Source organism: Hirundo rustica, chromosome 12 (genome assembly GCF_015227805.2).
Source record: "Hirundo rustica isolate bHirRus1 chromosome 12, bHirRus1.pri.v3, whole genome shotgun sequence".
Lineage (NCBI taxonomy): Eukaryota > Metazoa > Chordata > Aves > Passeriformes > Hirundinidae > Hirundo > Hirundo rustica.
This window is the reverse complement of record NC_053461.1, coordinates 9,813,256-9,829,265: the sequence shown is the minus strand read 5'-3', so window position 1 is coordinate 9,829,265 and position 16,010 is coordinate 9,813,256. Positions and strand designations below refer to the sequence as shown.

The following is a 16,010-nucleotide window of genomic DNA, read 5'->3' as shown; positions in this document are numbered from 1 at the left end:
CTGGCTGCGTGAGGAATCCACTGGTAACAGAGGTTCCAATCCTGGGAATCCTATCATCTGCCAGAGTACCCAGGAATTCGGAGCCCCTCGCCTGCCCTGCTGGAGCTGGGTCAGCCCCTGTCCAGCGGTCGCGGCTTCTTCAGCACTGCTCACTTTGCCTGGTGGGACACCCCCACTCTGCCTGCCAGGACAACCCACCGTTTCCAGCCATCAGTCCTGGAGTTTTTTCCACCATTTAGGCTTGGTGCTTTTGGGGTCCAAAGGGATCAGACTGCCCGGGACTTGTGAGACAAAGCCCCTCGGGGTTCTTGGTTCTGTTTATTATTATTACTATTACTGCTGTTGTTGTTTGTTTGTCCTTTTATATTTACTAGTAAAGGACTGTTATTCCTTTCCCCATAGCTCTGACTGAAAAGTGGGGTTTTTTTAATGTTCCAAATTATAATAACACAGAGGGAAAGGATTGGAATTCCCCATTCCTAGAGAGGTCCCGCCTCTCCCTAGCAGATACCTGTCTTTTCAAACCAAGACATCCTTCGGCTTCACAACTGTCCATATAATAACTGTTTCAGACCTTGTCTCCTGGGCACAATCCTCTGCTGAAATACCCAAGGCCTCACAGTAGACTTCAAGATTAACAAACTCAAGTATCACTACATAACTATTTTACAAACTTTATAAACAGATCTACATAAAGAAACAAAAAACTTAGTTTCTCTAGGTACAGTTAATCTTGCCATTCTAACTGAGGGGACATCAGCCTCATAAAATCTTGTGCAATTCAATAAAACCTTCACTTCCAGGAGTACTGAAAGCAAGCCATACATGCCCTGTTGCCAGCACAAAATCCATCTATGAGCTTTCTCCCCTACCCCCAGTGAGTCAGTGTGGCCTCCTACTCTATGTTCAGCCAGGAGGATACTTACTATTTGCTGGTTTTTCTAACATAAACACCTTAAATACTCAAGTCCATTAAGTTTAAAGATCTTAGGACCACTAAATGAAACTCTTACATCGTAAGTCCTATATGAAGTAAATATCTTTTACAGTTTTCTCCACTGGAAAGCTGCCTTGGATTCACAGCTGATCTCCACCAGGATAAGATACTCACATTCTTTATGCACTCCTTGATAACAGCACAAAGCATATACATGCAAAGCAACAGTCATCAGTAAGCAGCTTCAGACACAGTTCTGAAAACTACAGGAAGATCTCAAAGGGAAACAGCTTCAGAACAATTTTATCTTTTAACAGCTTCCTAATCCTGTCACCTGACTCCTGCAGCTTTACCTTTTAGAGTCACACCCCCACCCAGACCAATTCTTGCATCCAAAAGTAACAACTATAAAGATAATTTTTTTTAAAAAGTGATAAGACGACCTTCGCAAAAGAAATCAATCACAAAAACAAAACAACCCTCCCCCCCAAAAAAAACCAAAAACACACCAAACCAGCACTCTGAGGATAAATCTAGAGCGCTGCACTAAGCCATAAACTCTTTACTGATGTTTTTTTCCTTCCCCTTAACAGATTCAGGAACTGTAATAACATTTAATCCTCAGAAGCTAATCTAAATGTAACACTCAAAAGAAGACAAAAACAACGCAACAGAAAGAAAATTTGGCCACTGCCTTTTGGGAGTGCTGCTTTATCCTTGGAGCGAGTGCATTAATAGAGCTTGGAATGAAATGCCATTTTATTCTCTGTAGCAGGGAGGGGATTAGCAAGTTGTCTTCTCTAAACCCAGTCTGAGTCATGGCTCTATGAACACTGAAAAAAGGATGTGGAACGAAGGGAAGGGTGGGGAGCACTGGCTTTTTATTTACACGCTGCCTCCTTTGTGGGTGGTTACTGATGTGCACAGTTTGCTAAACAGGAAAATAAGGTGGGGGGAAGTTCTAGGTCCCCTGACTTTAATCCTGTTGGTTAACAAAAGAGAAAAAAAATAATGAACCAATTATAACAACATAGCTGAGACAATATGTCTGTGGCAACTGTCCAATTCACCACAGAATGCAAGCAACAAGGGCAAGTTGCTTTAGGTGCTGAAAGCTGTGCTCAGTAGTATCTTGTTGCTAGGATCTTTTTTCTGGGAGGAAATAAAAAGGTTGGACAGAGCCTAGAACAAAGGAAAAGGAGGAACTCTGATAGGAGTATGTGGAGACAGAGCAGGCTGGCTTCAGGTGAAGAGGTGAGGAACAAAGTCTGTTGCACAATTCAGGCCATGCAGACATCAAGCCTTGAAGTGGAAACCGAGAGCTAATGACTGTGTCAGTGATTTAATATGAAGCTCAGCACTAAGTACTTCACTTCTGTTTTTATACAAAGGGAGATAGGAAGGTTTACTTGCCTACCTCGCAGGCATGCTGTGAAGGGTCACTGGCGGAAAGGTGCATAATATTTCTAAATCCTGCAATGTTTGACAATCACTAAGGAGTGGAAACAGTCCATGGAATACTTGACCGCTTGTGCAGAGCTGTAAGTGTTGATAAAAGAATTACAAAAGCCATTAAATGCCAAGTAAACACTGGGCTTTTGTTTCAGATAGTTCTTCTCTTTGCTTCAACACCAACTCTGAAAAACAGGGTACTCACCATGGAAAGAGCTCTATTTCCCTTTTCCTCCATCAGCTCTGCAGAGGAGAACAAATATTTGGTCTCACAAGAAACAAGTGACAGAGGCAGGTCTTCACAGTGTAACACGGATAACAGAAAGTTGGGAAGAGACACTAGGGTGAAGGATATGGACTCTCTGCAGGTGGAGAAAGTGCCACTCCTGGTTTCCTTTCCTTAAGGAGATATCATAGTCCAGCACCGGAAACAGGCAAACCTATACTTCATTCATACTTTGGCTAATATTCCATTTCACATAATTTTGCAGGAATGTCAGTTTATTCTTGTGAACCAAAGAACTAGACCTGCATAAATCGGTCTAACCTATCTTAGCACCTACTGTGCTTGTATGTCTAATATGAAAGCACAAAACAGGATGAGCAAACTATTCTTTCTACTGAAGCCACAGGATCTTGTAGGTTATTACCATAAACAGATGTCCGAGGTTACAATGTAAGATGTGCCCAAAGTATGTATTCTATTACCATCTACATGAGCTGTTCTAACTAGGATGGGCAGTGTTTCCTTTGCCCCTGTTGGGGGTTAGGTTTGTTCCTTTTTGTCTTAAAGAATTTTTCCCCATAAGTTACTAGGAAACAAAGTGCTGGTACTTCGAGCGTACTTGACTAACATAAAAGAAGTGGCCGGGAAGGAGAAGATCACACAAAGTTGGGGGAGGGAAAAGGACAGTGCTGGGGGAGCTGAGCGTTCTCTTCCTGCTCTCAGCACAGAGAGGACGGTCAGGCTATAGCTTGCTGCAGGAGGAGTCCACTGTCAACAGAAAGTCTGGTCCTGGGAATTCTACCATCATCCATCATCTGCCTGTGTGCCCAGGAACTCGGAGCCCTCTTCACCTGCCCTGCTGGATCTGGGCCAGCCATTGCGACTTCGTCAGCACTGCTCACTTTGCCGGGACACCCCCCTTGCCTGCCGGGACATTCCCCCCTGCCTGCTGGGGACCCCCGCTGTTCCAGCCACTAGCCCCAGAGTTTCCACCATTCCAGCTTGGTGCTCTCTGGGTCCCAAGAGCTCAGACTGCCCCAAGCTTTGTGAAACAAAACCCCTCAAGGTTCCTAGTTCTGTTTATTATTAATACTGTAGTTGTTGCTGTTTGTTTGCCTTGTTATACTTACTAGTAAAGAACTGTTATTTCCTTCCCCATAGCTCTGCCCGAAAAGCCTCTTTAATCTTCTAAATTATAATAACTTGGAGGGAGGGGATTGGAATTCCCCATTCCTAGAGAGATCCTGACCCTCTCTAGCAGATACCTGTTTTTCAAACCAAGATACTCCCTTCCTCCACTCCTCTTCTGTTAATGGGCCATCAATGCCTTGCCGCATGACTCATAGGTAACTCCCTCTGGGAGCTATCTCTGTTTAAGCGCAATCAAGGACCCACTGCAAGACTCATAGAATGATATCAGCTCATTGTGAGATGCTCCACCCAGGGGGAGGAGCCAAGCATTCCCACCTGGATATAATCTGGGATTTGGGACAGCACTGGTAGCCTTACCCACTGGATTCCCAGAGGACAAGAGCTACGAGACCTTTCTACAGGATCACTGCTTCAACAGGACCACTTCATCTGGACTGCTACCACCACCTTAACTAACAGGGTGTCAGGTTGTATTCTGGCTCTTTTGTACTATGGCTTTTGTTTTACCTTTTTTTTTTCTCCTATTAAATTGTTTTTCTGACTTGTAGTCTCTCGCTGGTTTTGCTTTCAAGCTAGCATAACAGACTGTAGGAAGACTTGAATGTAGGATGCCTAAGAAGAGAACCTCACATCACACAGACTTCAAGTCCTGCCAATTGAGCACAAATGCCAGTGTAGGAAGGAATCTTTTCCCTGGCCCTGTTCAAGCCGTATCACGACCCAGGTGTGAGGCACAACACTTTAAGAGTGTTTGTACAGTGTATTGTACACAAAGGAGCAATCTGAAAAGGGTCACTGCATGCTGACGGAAGTGACACATTGCAGGCTGATGGGGGGAAAACAGTGATTCTTCCTGCATGTACAATTATCAAAGAGCATTATCAATCCCTGATCACAAACTCCAATGCTCAGCTCAGTGCAATCCTGGTTACTGCTGGCAATTTCTACTGTAAAGAACTAGAATGCATGATATTCAACTTCACCCTCAGTTTCACTCGTGCCACTCATCTTGTCCCTTTTCAAGACATCGCCAGCCACATTATTTTTTCATACAAAATTCACATTAGGGCAGGTGTCTTTTTTGCTGCATAGAAGACAGCCCAAGGAATCTGTCCCTTTATAATGACTCAAGTTCATACTGCCATCAAATAGAAGAGCACTGTACAATAAGGCCAGAAGCCAGGGACTGTTAGATGATAAAGGCTCAAAGAAAAGGAGAAGAAACCCTTCAGAGACCAAAGCAGACTCTCTGAATCTTGAAAGAAAGAATTCATTAGCATTTGTACTGGTCTCTACCACTAACCTTTGCAAGAAATGGGTGCATTCCTGAGTTTTCTACATTACCTGTCTTTGTTTCCAAAAGAAACCGAACAGACCAAAGGAAACAGAAACATCAGGAACCAACCTTCAGACTACCTATAAAAACTAAGGTAATTACAGTCTGAAATGGTAAGTGAAGAACACAATCACAGGTCCCAGTCGCCTCCTTTATCAAGTCACAAGGATAAATCACAACTACACACGTTCACGACAATTGATCACAACACATTTGCAGAAGCAAATCCAAGAAAAGATTCAATTGATCAAAGACTATAAGAACATTATGTCCTATTACTTGTTAAAATTTTATTTTAAAAGAGAATTTAGAATTCTTCTATGGAAAACAGGATGGAAATGCAGGCACTGCATTAGGTGCCTTGTTTTGGCTTCTTTAGCAACTTATTGCTTGACTGTCCAAACAAAAACATGAAATTACAACAGTTATTTAGAGATTATGTGATGCTTTGGCAGTGAAACATAATTTTAAATAAAGACAGCACAATATACTGCACACCCCACTAACATATTCATCACTATTATATTATCTATTTATGCAATTAAGTATTGTAGAGTCTGGACTGGACCCAATCGGACTACATATGCTGCTACTCCAGTTTATTGCATGTTGGCCAACTGTTTACCCAACTGAGATCCAAGCGCTGCTCTTGACAGCGTAATTGCTTTAGCCTCATTAATATTAAAGAATTATAGAAAATATTTTTTCTTGGGCAGCTGTTAGTGCATGTGGAACAATTAAGTTATATAACACTACTGGCAAATACAAATATAATTTAAACACTATATATGCTCATGGTAAAAAGGCAGCATTAAAGGTCCACTTATTGTGCTAAGGCAAATAAAAAAGACCAGAAAAATCATTGTACTCATTCTAAGAAAGCACTCATGAAAACTACAACTCAAATTTGAAACTAACAGGGATGAGATTTAGACTGTTTACCTTTTTTTTCCCCTGGACAATGAAAACTTTAGAAGTGGTGCCATTCTTCCTACCCCCATGCTGCAGTGTGTAGGTAAAATACAATGTGTCAAAGTTGGAATAGATTAAACATGTTACATTGCTATTTTGAAAACCCTAGTAAATATTCCTATTCAATATTAATTTTTAAAGTCCCCCTCTTCTACTTCATCCTTCCTTGCAAGATCTACCAGCCTTATACTAAACTCACTCAAGCTTGGCACAGAAAGAGAAGATGCCAGGTTACACCTCCTCAGCCCCCTCAGTACCTGACAGGAGGTAACTTCACACTGTTTACAGGAACATCCAGAAGGTACATATAAAATGTTATGAAATGCCACCGGAACTGCTGAAAAGAACAAAAATGGCTCCTCACTTTATCCGCTCCTCTGCCTTGGTGGCTGCCTCCTGATACTGCTCGGATGTCAGCTTGTAGATCTCTGCATTCTGAAACAAAGAATAGAATGTTCAACTCTAAAAATTAAAGGCGTCTCAGATCTTATCTTGTCACAAAGTCATCTGCTATAATTAATAACAATTTCCAACAACAAACAACATGCAGTTCAAAGAACACCAGAAACACTTAAGAGTTGATTTTATTTTTAGCAAAATGCATCAAGGCCACAACACATCCTTCATTCCAAGGTTCACCTTTGTGAAGGGAAAGAGGGAGAAAGGTTGCTAACAACCAACCATGAGCTTTGGTTATTCCATGTAACCACAAAAAAACAAGGTGTTTCCAGCACAGAGTTATTTTGAGTTTGGTCATGTTTCATTCTCTTCTTTCATTAATTGCTGAGAAGGTTCTTGTAAGTTACTGACATGCAAGTACCAAAATTGGCTGCTAGCACTGGAAAATCCATTTTACATTTCAGTGGTTCTACTTATGTTACTTATTCTTTAAAAGAAAATTATGCGGCCTGCTCCCTTTTAACAACATAGGGAAGTGTATAAGGTCTCAGTTAAGGTGCTGCCAAAACAGAGTCTTGAGCGTCTTGCTGCAGGGCTTAAGAGGTTTGCATTAAATTTTCCTGAACTTGCACAGAGAGAGTTTTAACTCCCAACTGCTCAGTCACTAATTGTGAAGGATGAATTCCTCCTCTGGGCTGCACTGAGGAGCCTCCCAGGCACAATCAGCAGGAGGGAATGGCTGCACTCCCCCAGCGACTGCACTACAAGGTCTCGTGTCACTAAACACTGATAAAGCTGCTTCAGGCAAAGCCGCTGGACTCCACTGGCAACTGCCTCACTTAAAGCTCATCTGCAAGGCTCTTACTCTGAAAAGGCATAAGCAAAAAATATGCAATAATCAATCAAAAAAAGTGACAAAATGGTATTCAAAGTGAGGACAGCTATTCATCTAGGGCCAGTTCGAGCTGCTATCTCATCTCTCCCCAGATTTGGTCATTTTATATAGATGACTATTCTTGCCCTTCTTCATTTATTTTCCCATAAATGCAGCTGTGGTCCTGCACATGATGAGCCAACATATACCGTTCAGTGGCTGGAAAAAGGAAAGGATAGATATAACTCAAGTTTTATTAGTGGTTCTGCCACTTGTGCAATCTTGGGCAAGTCACCATTCTCCATCTGCAAGTGAGGGATAAGAGCTGCCTGTATCTGTGAAGTTGTGTGAAGCTCACCTAATTGGAAGGTTTATAAAGGTTTTCAGAGCCTGGGCTTCAAGGAGCTGTATTTAAGCATTTTATCTCGGGTGCCTGAATTTATGTTATGTACCAAAAGAAACAGAACAGAGTTTGCTTTTTCAAACTTTGACCTATGAGACAGATTTAAACTGAGAAATTACGGAGGGCTAACCACTTCAAAATGCATTTTTCCGGCAAATTATCATTAATGTTTTTGTTTACTTACTTGTTACAGAGTGGTGAAACTTCAATGCTATTAAATCCATTTTTCTCCTCCCTATATTGAAAAATTCAGCTTTTAATGGTGCCTTTTTTTCTGGCCTGTAAACGGACCTCATGACTTACAGCTCCCTGCTGTTACTTATTCACACATGAAACCACAAGACCTGTGCTTCATTAATTAAATTTCCCATTAAAAATTAAATAATGTGAATAAGTAGATGTAAGCATTATCTCCATTGGGCTTCAAAGGTCTCATCGTTTCTCCAATTACTACCCAAGCAATTTTCTTATTTCATACTGTCTGATTTCTCAAAGGGACTGGATCTGAAAGATCAAAATGAGAGAAACTGGGAAAAAGAGAAAGCAAGGTAGCAAATTTAAACGTTTTTCAGGCAATAGGAAGTAGTCCCGTCAGATACTATTAGCCTGCAGCACTCTGCAGTGAAACAGCAGTGGGAGGGGAAAACAGGAACAAATATGTTGTACGTGAGACCCAGCATGAGGTCCCATTTAACCCACCTAAAGAAAGTAATGATAGCCAACAGAATCATTTGCTGGATGTACTGTCAATTAAAATGGTTATGGCACAACCTTACCTAGTTTACTAGAGAGAGTTCAACTGCCCAGTACTTCAGTCAGGCTCATCTTCAACATCAACTACGGGCATGGACAAAAATAGCTGGGAAAAGAACCTGGATTTTATTTCTGAATTCTGACGCTGCTAAAAGCAGGCAAGTGAGAGCCTGAACAGAGAGGCAAGAATCTCAGTGAGGGAAAGGAGGAAAGACTTGGTCTCAAAGCAACCATGAGGCATCATACAAAGACTGAGGAAGGGCATAGAACATCTTCAACCTGCAGATAAAGTTGCTGAGTTTTAAAAATGAAAAGGAAACATCTTTCCATGTGATCCAACTGGGCCTCTTGCCATTGGCTCAGACCCCTTCCCTTCAAAAACTCTAAAACCCAATAAAACAATATTTCTAATGCTATGAATCAGCACCTTTAAATGCTTCCCCAAGTAATAAAAACAGGTGGCTACCATTTAAGCCAGAGTTTGTTCAACAAGCATATTTTTAAAATACATTTTCCTTGGCCTTTAGACCTTTTCCAACCTTGGGAAAGTCACATTCCCTTTTGTCCTTAACATTAAATGAGCAACAAATGGACTAAATGGGCAAGAGAAGGGCCTTTCAGCATGGGCACAGGCACAGCAGGTTCTGTGATCTGGGGCTCTACTAACAGAGAATAATTTTCCAAAGATTCTCATCTATGCTACTTCAAACACAAGATCTGCTTCATTTTCAGCAGTTTACCAACCACGCTATGGCAGGAGAGAATGTTCCAATGACCTAGAAGTTTTGAGGGCTTTATAATATAGCTGCAAACGAGGAGCTAAGCCAGGAACCACCTGAGCACTTCCCCCAACTTCAGCAAGGTCAAGGTGTGGTATTTGCACTTGAAACAAAGTCTGAGCTTCCTGTAGTCTTAGTGAAGCCCTTTATCTTCATAAAACGATATTCAGTGGTACAGTAAAAGAGAGAACATTCCACACAAAATTACAAGACACAAACGCTGCTTTTAATTTACTTTCACAATATTTGATGCTTGAGATAAAATGTTAGCTCACAAAGAAAAAGTTGAACATGAGACCTCAACTATTATTAAATAAAGCTCCTGGCAGTCTTAGTTGCAGAAATATGTTTAAAAACATGACCAAAGGACACCGTAAAGGCTCAAATAACAAAAGACACAGAAAGAATGAATGAACCACCTAAAATGTTCCACTTCCCTCAATAAAGCTGAGCCTTAGGGGAGTCAGCTTCAGAACATTACAGCTTTGTCATATGGGGAGAGAGTTCTCCAGAGAGGACAAACAAACTAAGCGAAAAAATGTTAGTTTGAAAGATTTTTCCCTGCTATTAAATGATGGTTCATAGCAAATAATAAAACCACCAAGAAGTTGTAAAAACACATAACCAGAGCCTAAAGTGCAACAGAACCATTTTTCTTTACCCTGCTGTTTTTCTACAACAGATTTGCTGCTATACCCTCGCTCTACACTCTTCCAGAACACCCTTGTACTAAAAATTCCCTTCCAAAGGGAATCAATTTTAAAACCTAGAGCTAAATTTGGAGTAATTTTAATTCAGCATTCCTCCTTAGCTGCAAACATGCAAAGAAACTCCAGTACTCACTACTACACCTCACTACACTGTCCAGGCCCTTTCCAGAACATATAGCAAAAAAAGTAAGACAATATTTTAGCAGAAGACTGAGTTCTCAGGGTTATTTCAGGAGGGAAAATAATTGAAACATAAAGAGACAACCCTGCCAGCTCATTCTCACACTGACATTAAACCACATTCCTTACAACTTCAGTGAAACATGTGCTACTTGCAGTAACATGTAAAACAGAAAACTGAGCAAAACAAGCATGACGAAATTTAAATTAATCAGATTTTAGGTGAAATTATTTGCGAACATCAAGCAGCAGCATTAGAAACTTGACGCTGGGACAAAGACTTCTCCCATCAGGTTCAGTCTGGGTCAATAGATTGGAAGGTGTCTTGATTTAAAATGAACAAACCCAACCAGCATCGCCACAGGTTATCTTGAGGTATTTTGACACCCCAGAGTACAGAAGCTTGTCAGTGGTCAGAGATACAAAGCGGATTAACAGCTGTTGAAATGCTGCCAGCCTAGATGAATGCCAGTGATAGCTCTGATGAAATGGAGGAAGCCAGTGGAGGCCTTGAAAATGCTGCAGACGACAGCTGGGAGATTAGATGCTACAATCTGCCTCATACCTGACAGACATGTTGCTTCCATCCCTTCTCCTCACAACCACACTCACCAGCTTGCAGCAAAATGCCCTTTGCAAGCCTCTCTCAAACCCAAAAGAGCACAAGAGGCAGGGCTGTGAGCAGGGCAATATGCGGTGTGCCCCACAAGGGCACCTCAAATTTCTGAGAGAAACAGGTAAGGAAAGCAAAGATTACTTCTTACATATCAAATGTCAGCTGGAAGACATTCAAACTCCTGCTTCCAGATGCTTCTGAAGCCAGAAAGAAGACTGCACACCATCTCGAGAAGCAGCACAAGTGTGATCTACCTGCACACTCCTGGGAACAGGCAACACACACATGCTCTGGATGAAGCTGCTGCCATTAAGAACTCCGGGAAGCTACAGAGAAACATCAGTCAGGAGCCACCTTTCCTCCCAGCAGTGCCTCAGGGAAGCAAAGGTACACCCAGGTTCCCCACACCTCAGTGGCTCACTGGTTCACACACACTGTAGATCAGGCTGCTCATTCTCACCACTTAGAAGTCTCACGCAAACGGTTCCTAACAGATTTGAAAAATTACCCCATGTACCTGCATCCCTCCCACAGGTACAGGGGCAGACGAGCCGAACCAATCTGTTCACTGGATGACCCAATGGATGTGTTAAAATCAACCCACACAATCAATCACTGCTGTCAGCTTTGGTCCAAAACAGGGAGTTTGGGAATTTCAGAATATGCTAAAAGAAACAATCTCTTCACCTTCTGAGTTCACTTCTCTGGCATTTCTGCTCAGCCCATTTGCTGGTATCAGCAAGCAGTTAGCTCAAAGAGATCATTCACATTTCCTCCTTCCCATCAAGTGCACATAAAAATAAAAGACAACTAACAAGGAAGAGAAACATGCCTATAGAGCATATCACTAGAGCACAGAAGTTAAGGGTTAAACTGCTTTTTTGAGAATTCATATGCTTTTTTTCTTAAAAGGTAACAGAGAAAAGATACAAGAAACTACAAACAGCATGCTGATATGGAAAAAAAAGGTTTTTTTCAGCCAAAGCCAACTTCTAAACACAGCTCTGTTGTTTGCTGTTCATATGTGGGTTCATCCACTCCTCCCGCTGAGACCAATAATGAAATGAGAGCATTGAATTTGTGTCATTCTATTCTTTCCTTCGGCAATAAGCTGTGAGATCATAAATTTTGGATTAAGATTCAGGGAAAGCAAAAAGAGAGTAGTGTCCACAGTAACAAGACAGGCAAGTTAAACTAGTTGGGAGCAGAAGTACATTCCTCTTTGAACAGATTTTCTCATGTCTGCAATATTAACCTGAGCTGAAAGCAAAATATTAATTCTGTAGCATATCTAGAAAACTTCTCAAAGATAAAATCCCACAGAACACCTATCTCCACAAAGCTTGAGGGAGCCAGACCTGAGCACAAGGAACATGATTGGGTTTATCCTGCGGGTAACAAATTAGGTACAAAAAGGTTAGGCTACAGTCCCTAAAGCACATGGTGACTCAAGTAAAAATATGCATCCAGGACTTCCCAGAACCAGGGTCCCACACCAAGATACTGCATTTGAGTGAAAATGGGTTTACAGACCCAGGCCGCAATCCCATAGCAGAGTCAGACTGGCTTTGAAGGTACTCTGGGAAGAGTCTAATTAAAAACAGGTACCCCACAGCAAAATGGCATTAGGTACTTCCAAAACTTCAAGTGCCTCACTGGAAACATGCAGAAAAGCCTAATGTTACCTTCAAGTCAGAAAGGCAACCAGCAAAAAAGAAATTATTACTACAGGAGCAATTAAAAGGAGAAGAAGGAGAAAAGAGAAAGAAACATTGCATTTATGCAAGGTTGCTTTAAAGCACACCCTTCTAAAAGACTACAAACAAAGCACTGCCAGTTCTTTAAACAAAGTCTGTAAAGTAAAAGCAGCTTCAAAGAGAAAGGCCATAAAATTCCAGCATGTAACTCAGGCTTTCTGACAAGGACAGCAACAGCATCGTGAAAGGCCCAGATTAATGCCAGTACTGCTGCAGGGAAGTTAGCACCCCGCTCTCCTCCCAGCTGGAAGTTTACCTAAGGTGCGGAATTCACAGTAAATGCCTGAATCAATTACACCTGACAATTGCAGGTAAACAGGATTCCTAGGCATTTATAAAAATCAAGAGTTTTCAGCATCTGCTTCAGAGAAGTCCTGCACATGGCTGACCTGCACAGAAAACGTGGTGCCCGTGGCATTAAGGGCACAGTACCGCCTGCCAAATCCCAGCACCTGTGCTGGGCAGCAGCACAACTCATCCTGCAGGGGTACTTGGGTCCTACCAGCAGATCAACCACTGATCAATCAGGATGAACTCTGAGATCACAGGATGCTGCCTACAAACAACTGGGCTTTGTCCATGAGAGAGTGACAGGAATGCAGAGAACCCGTGCTAAGGGAAACGGAGAAGAAAAAAGGAAATTGCCAGAGTATCAAGAGTGCTAAGAAATGCAGTTGGAAGTTTCACTCAAAGGCTGACCAGCATTTTCAAGGGTGAATAAAGAGGGGAAAAAACCCATCAAACAAAATTGGCAGCCATCAAATACTTGTCATACAATAAAAAAAAATAGAAAGTACATTCCCCTGTCAGGCCTGTCACAGGAGCTTATTTTGGGAAGGAAGGAAGGAAGGAAGGAAGGAACATTTTAACTAAGGTTTAATGCTGTCATGCCAAAGCTGGTATTTGACAGGCTCCAACAAAACACCCACCACCTCGGACACTCATGCTGCAGCTAAAACTTCCATCTTTCACTGCTAAGAATATCCCTAAGTCCCATTTATAAACTCCAGCAGCTGGCCCAGTTAACAGTTCCTGTCCCAATTTAAAAAAAAAAAAAAAAAAAAGGGTAAATTAAATTCATGACCCCATCCTTTTACACAACAGGTAGCTAAGGAATGCAATACAGTCGGTTCCCAGAGACAGGCAGAACAGAGAAACCCAAGGCAACAGGATGCGCAAGAGAACTGGAGAATACTGAAGAAAGTGCATCACATCCACACACTTGCATGGGTAAAGGAACTGCAGGGAAGAGAGTCACTAAGAGAAACAAACAAAAAAAACACTGAAAAAAAGAAGCCAAAGCCTGGAAGTTCCACCCTCTCCCAGGGTTTTTCCTCTACCCCCAACTACAAATTATTCTCCATGTGCAGTTTCCAGTAAATCATGCTTTGCTAAATAACCCCGACATGTGCGGGGCTGAGAACCAGCCAACAAGCAATGATGAGATGTCCCTGGAATGATTAAGGAAAATGCAGACATCTCTCAGGTTACAAGGAAGCCTGTCGTACTCTTCCCTTGGTGCATATGCAATGCTGCAAGCGCTGTTCTGAAACCTCTGATATTCAAAGCCTCATTTGGTTGACAAGGAGCCTGTGGATTCGTGGACAGATTGTCACACAAACTGTCAGGTTTTTAGAGAGACTATCAGACCTCTCTTTTGCCTACGTTATGGAGCACATCAAAGACACAGAAGATGAACCAGACACAGACTGCACAGATCTGACAGAATGGTGGGTGTACATATTCAGAATACTGTACTGCTGAGGGAGGGGGGAGAGGCTTAATGTGAATAATCAAGGGCTGAAAGTTCCAGAAATGTGACAGTTTTTGGCAGCAATTCCCATCTTTGCATTTATTTATCGAAGGGAGACAAACTGCCATACTAGAGGCAAACTTGAGAGAGGAAGAAAAATTGTATCAGCAGCAATTTATTTTGCCACTGTACTTTTTCTTTATTACTATTACTCCCAGAGCATTTTCTGAAGATATTTGTATTTTCAGTCAAGGTTTTCTCACTGTACTTGCAGGCTCTCTTCCCATTTTATCCAGTAGGAGAGGCTGGTTTAATGATTACAGCCAAAAAGACTGCTAGGACTTCACAGGTCACTGTACACGGTTAATGACACAGACAATCCACACTTTCAGAAGTGCCTGCCGGCTCACGGCTCTGTCTGGAGATGCTCAGGAGCTCATTATTCAAAACTTTAAGCTCAACTTATGGGTAATCAGCACATCTGAAGAAATACACCACACCCAGATAACCAAAAAATGAAGAAACAAAAACTATTATAGAAAATACTAACCTTAAGCATTAAGGTCTCACTTTTAAAATGGGGACAATGTTCACTAATCTTCCAGTGAGATAGAAACCACAGTTAATGAATACCTGGAAAAAGTTCCCAGCTCCACAGTTCAAAAATAATATTACAAAGGATACCCTTATGTCATTCTCCCTTATTAGTGATAGTTGGACAAACATTATAAAGCAACAATATATTTTACAGGGACCAAAAAAAAAAGTTATTAAGCTATTTCTACAAAGAAATATTGATTAGTATTTAGAAAGGAAAATAAAATATAAAATGAAACACTGAAAACAAGAAAAAGAAAATGGATTAACAGAGATTCCTTTGGCCTGCCTTTACAATACCACTGTCGCATAACCTCTAGTTCACCCTGCAAGGCATCAGTTATTCCAGAGAAAGGAATACTAGTATTTTTGATTTGCATTTTGCTATTTGAAAGATTGAAATTTGCCACACAGCAAACAGAAAATAAATACGATGTTTATCCTAAGGTAAAAATAAACCACAAGGAGGACAAAGGAGAAAGGATGGCTGAAGGGATAAGAAAGAAATCAGAAAATATTTGTAAGCAATTTCCTTTCCATCATTTGAGTGTCATTCCCTCTGCTTTTAGCAATCTTCTCTTTCACCTCTTTTGTAATGCAGCTGTTCTGCCTCCTCTAAAGAAGCATTGAAGGGACACCTCTGCAGCTGACAAAGAGGGAAGGCTCCAAAGAGAAGCCCACAAGGACCACAGACCTCCAATTAATGGAGAAAGGCATTTTCACAGCAGGGCTATTATGCTGTAAATATTAACATGAAAATCAAACACCCACAAAGAGCAGGAGCAGCCACATGGGTCCTTCATTCCCGTACTCCAGCGAAGACCACTTTGGACACAACCCTGGGCCAGGATGTCACCTGAGGCCTTACACAGTTTTTGAGCACCGCCAGCTTAGTTATGGTACTTTCATTACAGGATCCAGGCAGAGAAGAGGGAACAAGGCAGATCTCACTTTTAGCCCATTAAACAATTATAGGAATTACTTATTAACATTAAACCTCAAAAATCTCACAACATCTTGCTGCTAAAGCTTCTCAGGAACAAAATAAATGGAAGAATGTCACATGCACAGTGTACCACACACACCCATAGATGCAAGCTATACCTACTCAGAA

At 41.6% G+C, this 16,010-nt stretch overlaps 1 protein-coding gene across 2 annotated transcripts in view; it reads right to left on the bottom strand.

The window, feature by feature from the left end:
• CHCHD6 (coiled-coil-helix-coiled-coil-helix domain containing 6) overlaps nucleotides 1–16,010 on the bottom strand; it is a 116,314-nt gene that overhangs the window by 50,820 nt on the left and 49,484 nt on the right. For both annotated transcript variants that reach the window (XM_040076726.1, XM_040076727.2), the window contains one exon: nucleotides 6,440–6,510. In XM_040076726.1, the coding sequence (XP_039932660.1) occupies nucleotides 6,440–6,510 (71 nt within the window). The remainder of the gene's footprint in view (nucleotides 1–6,439; nucleotides 6,511–16,010) is intronic.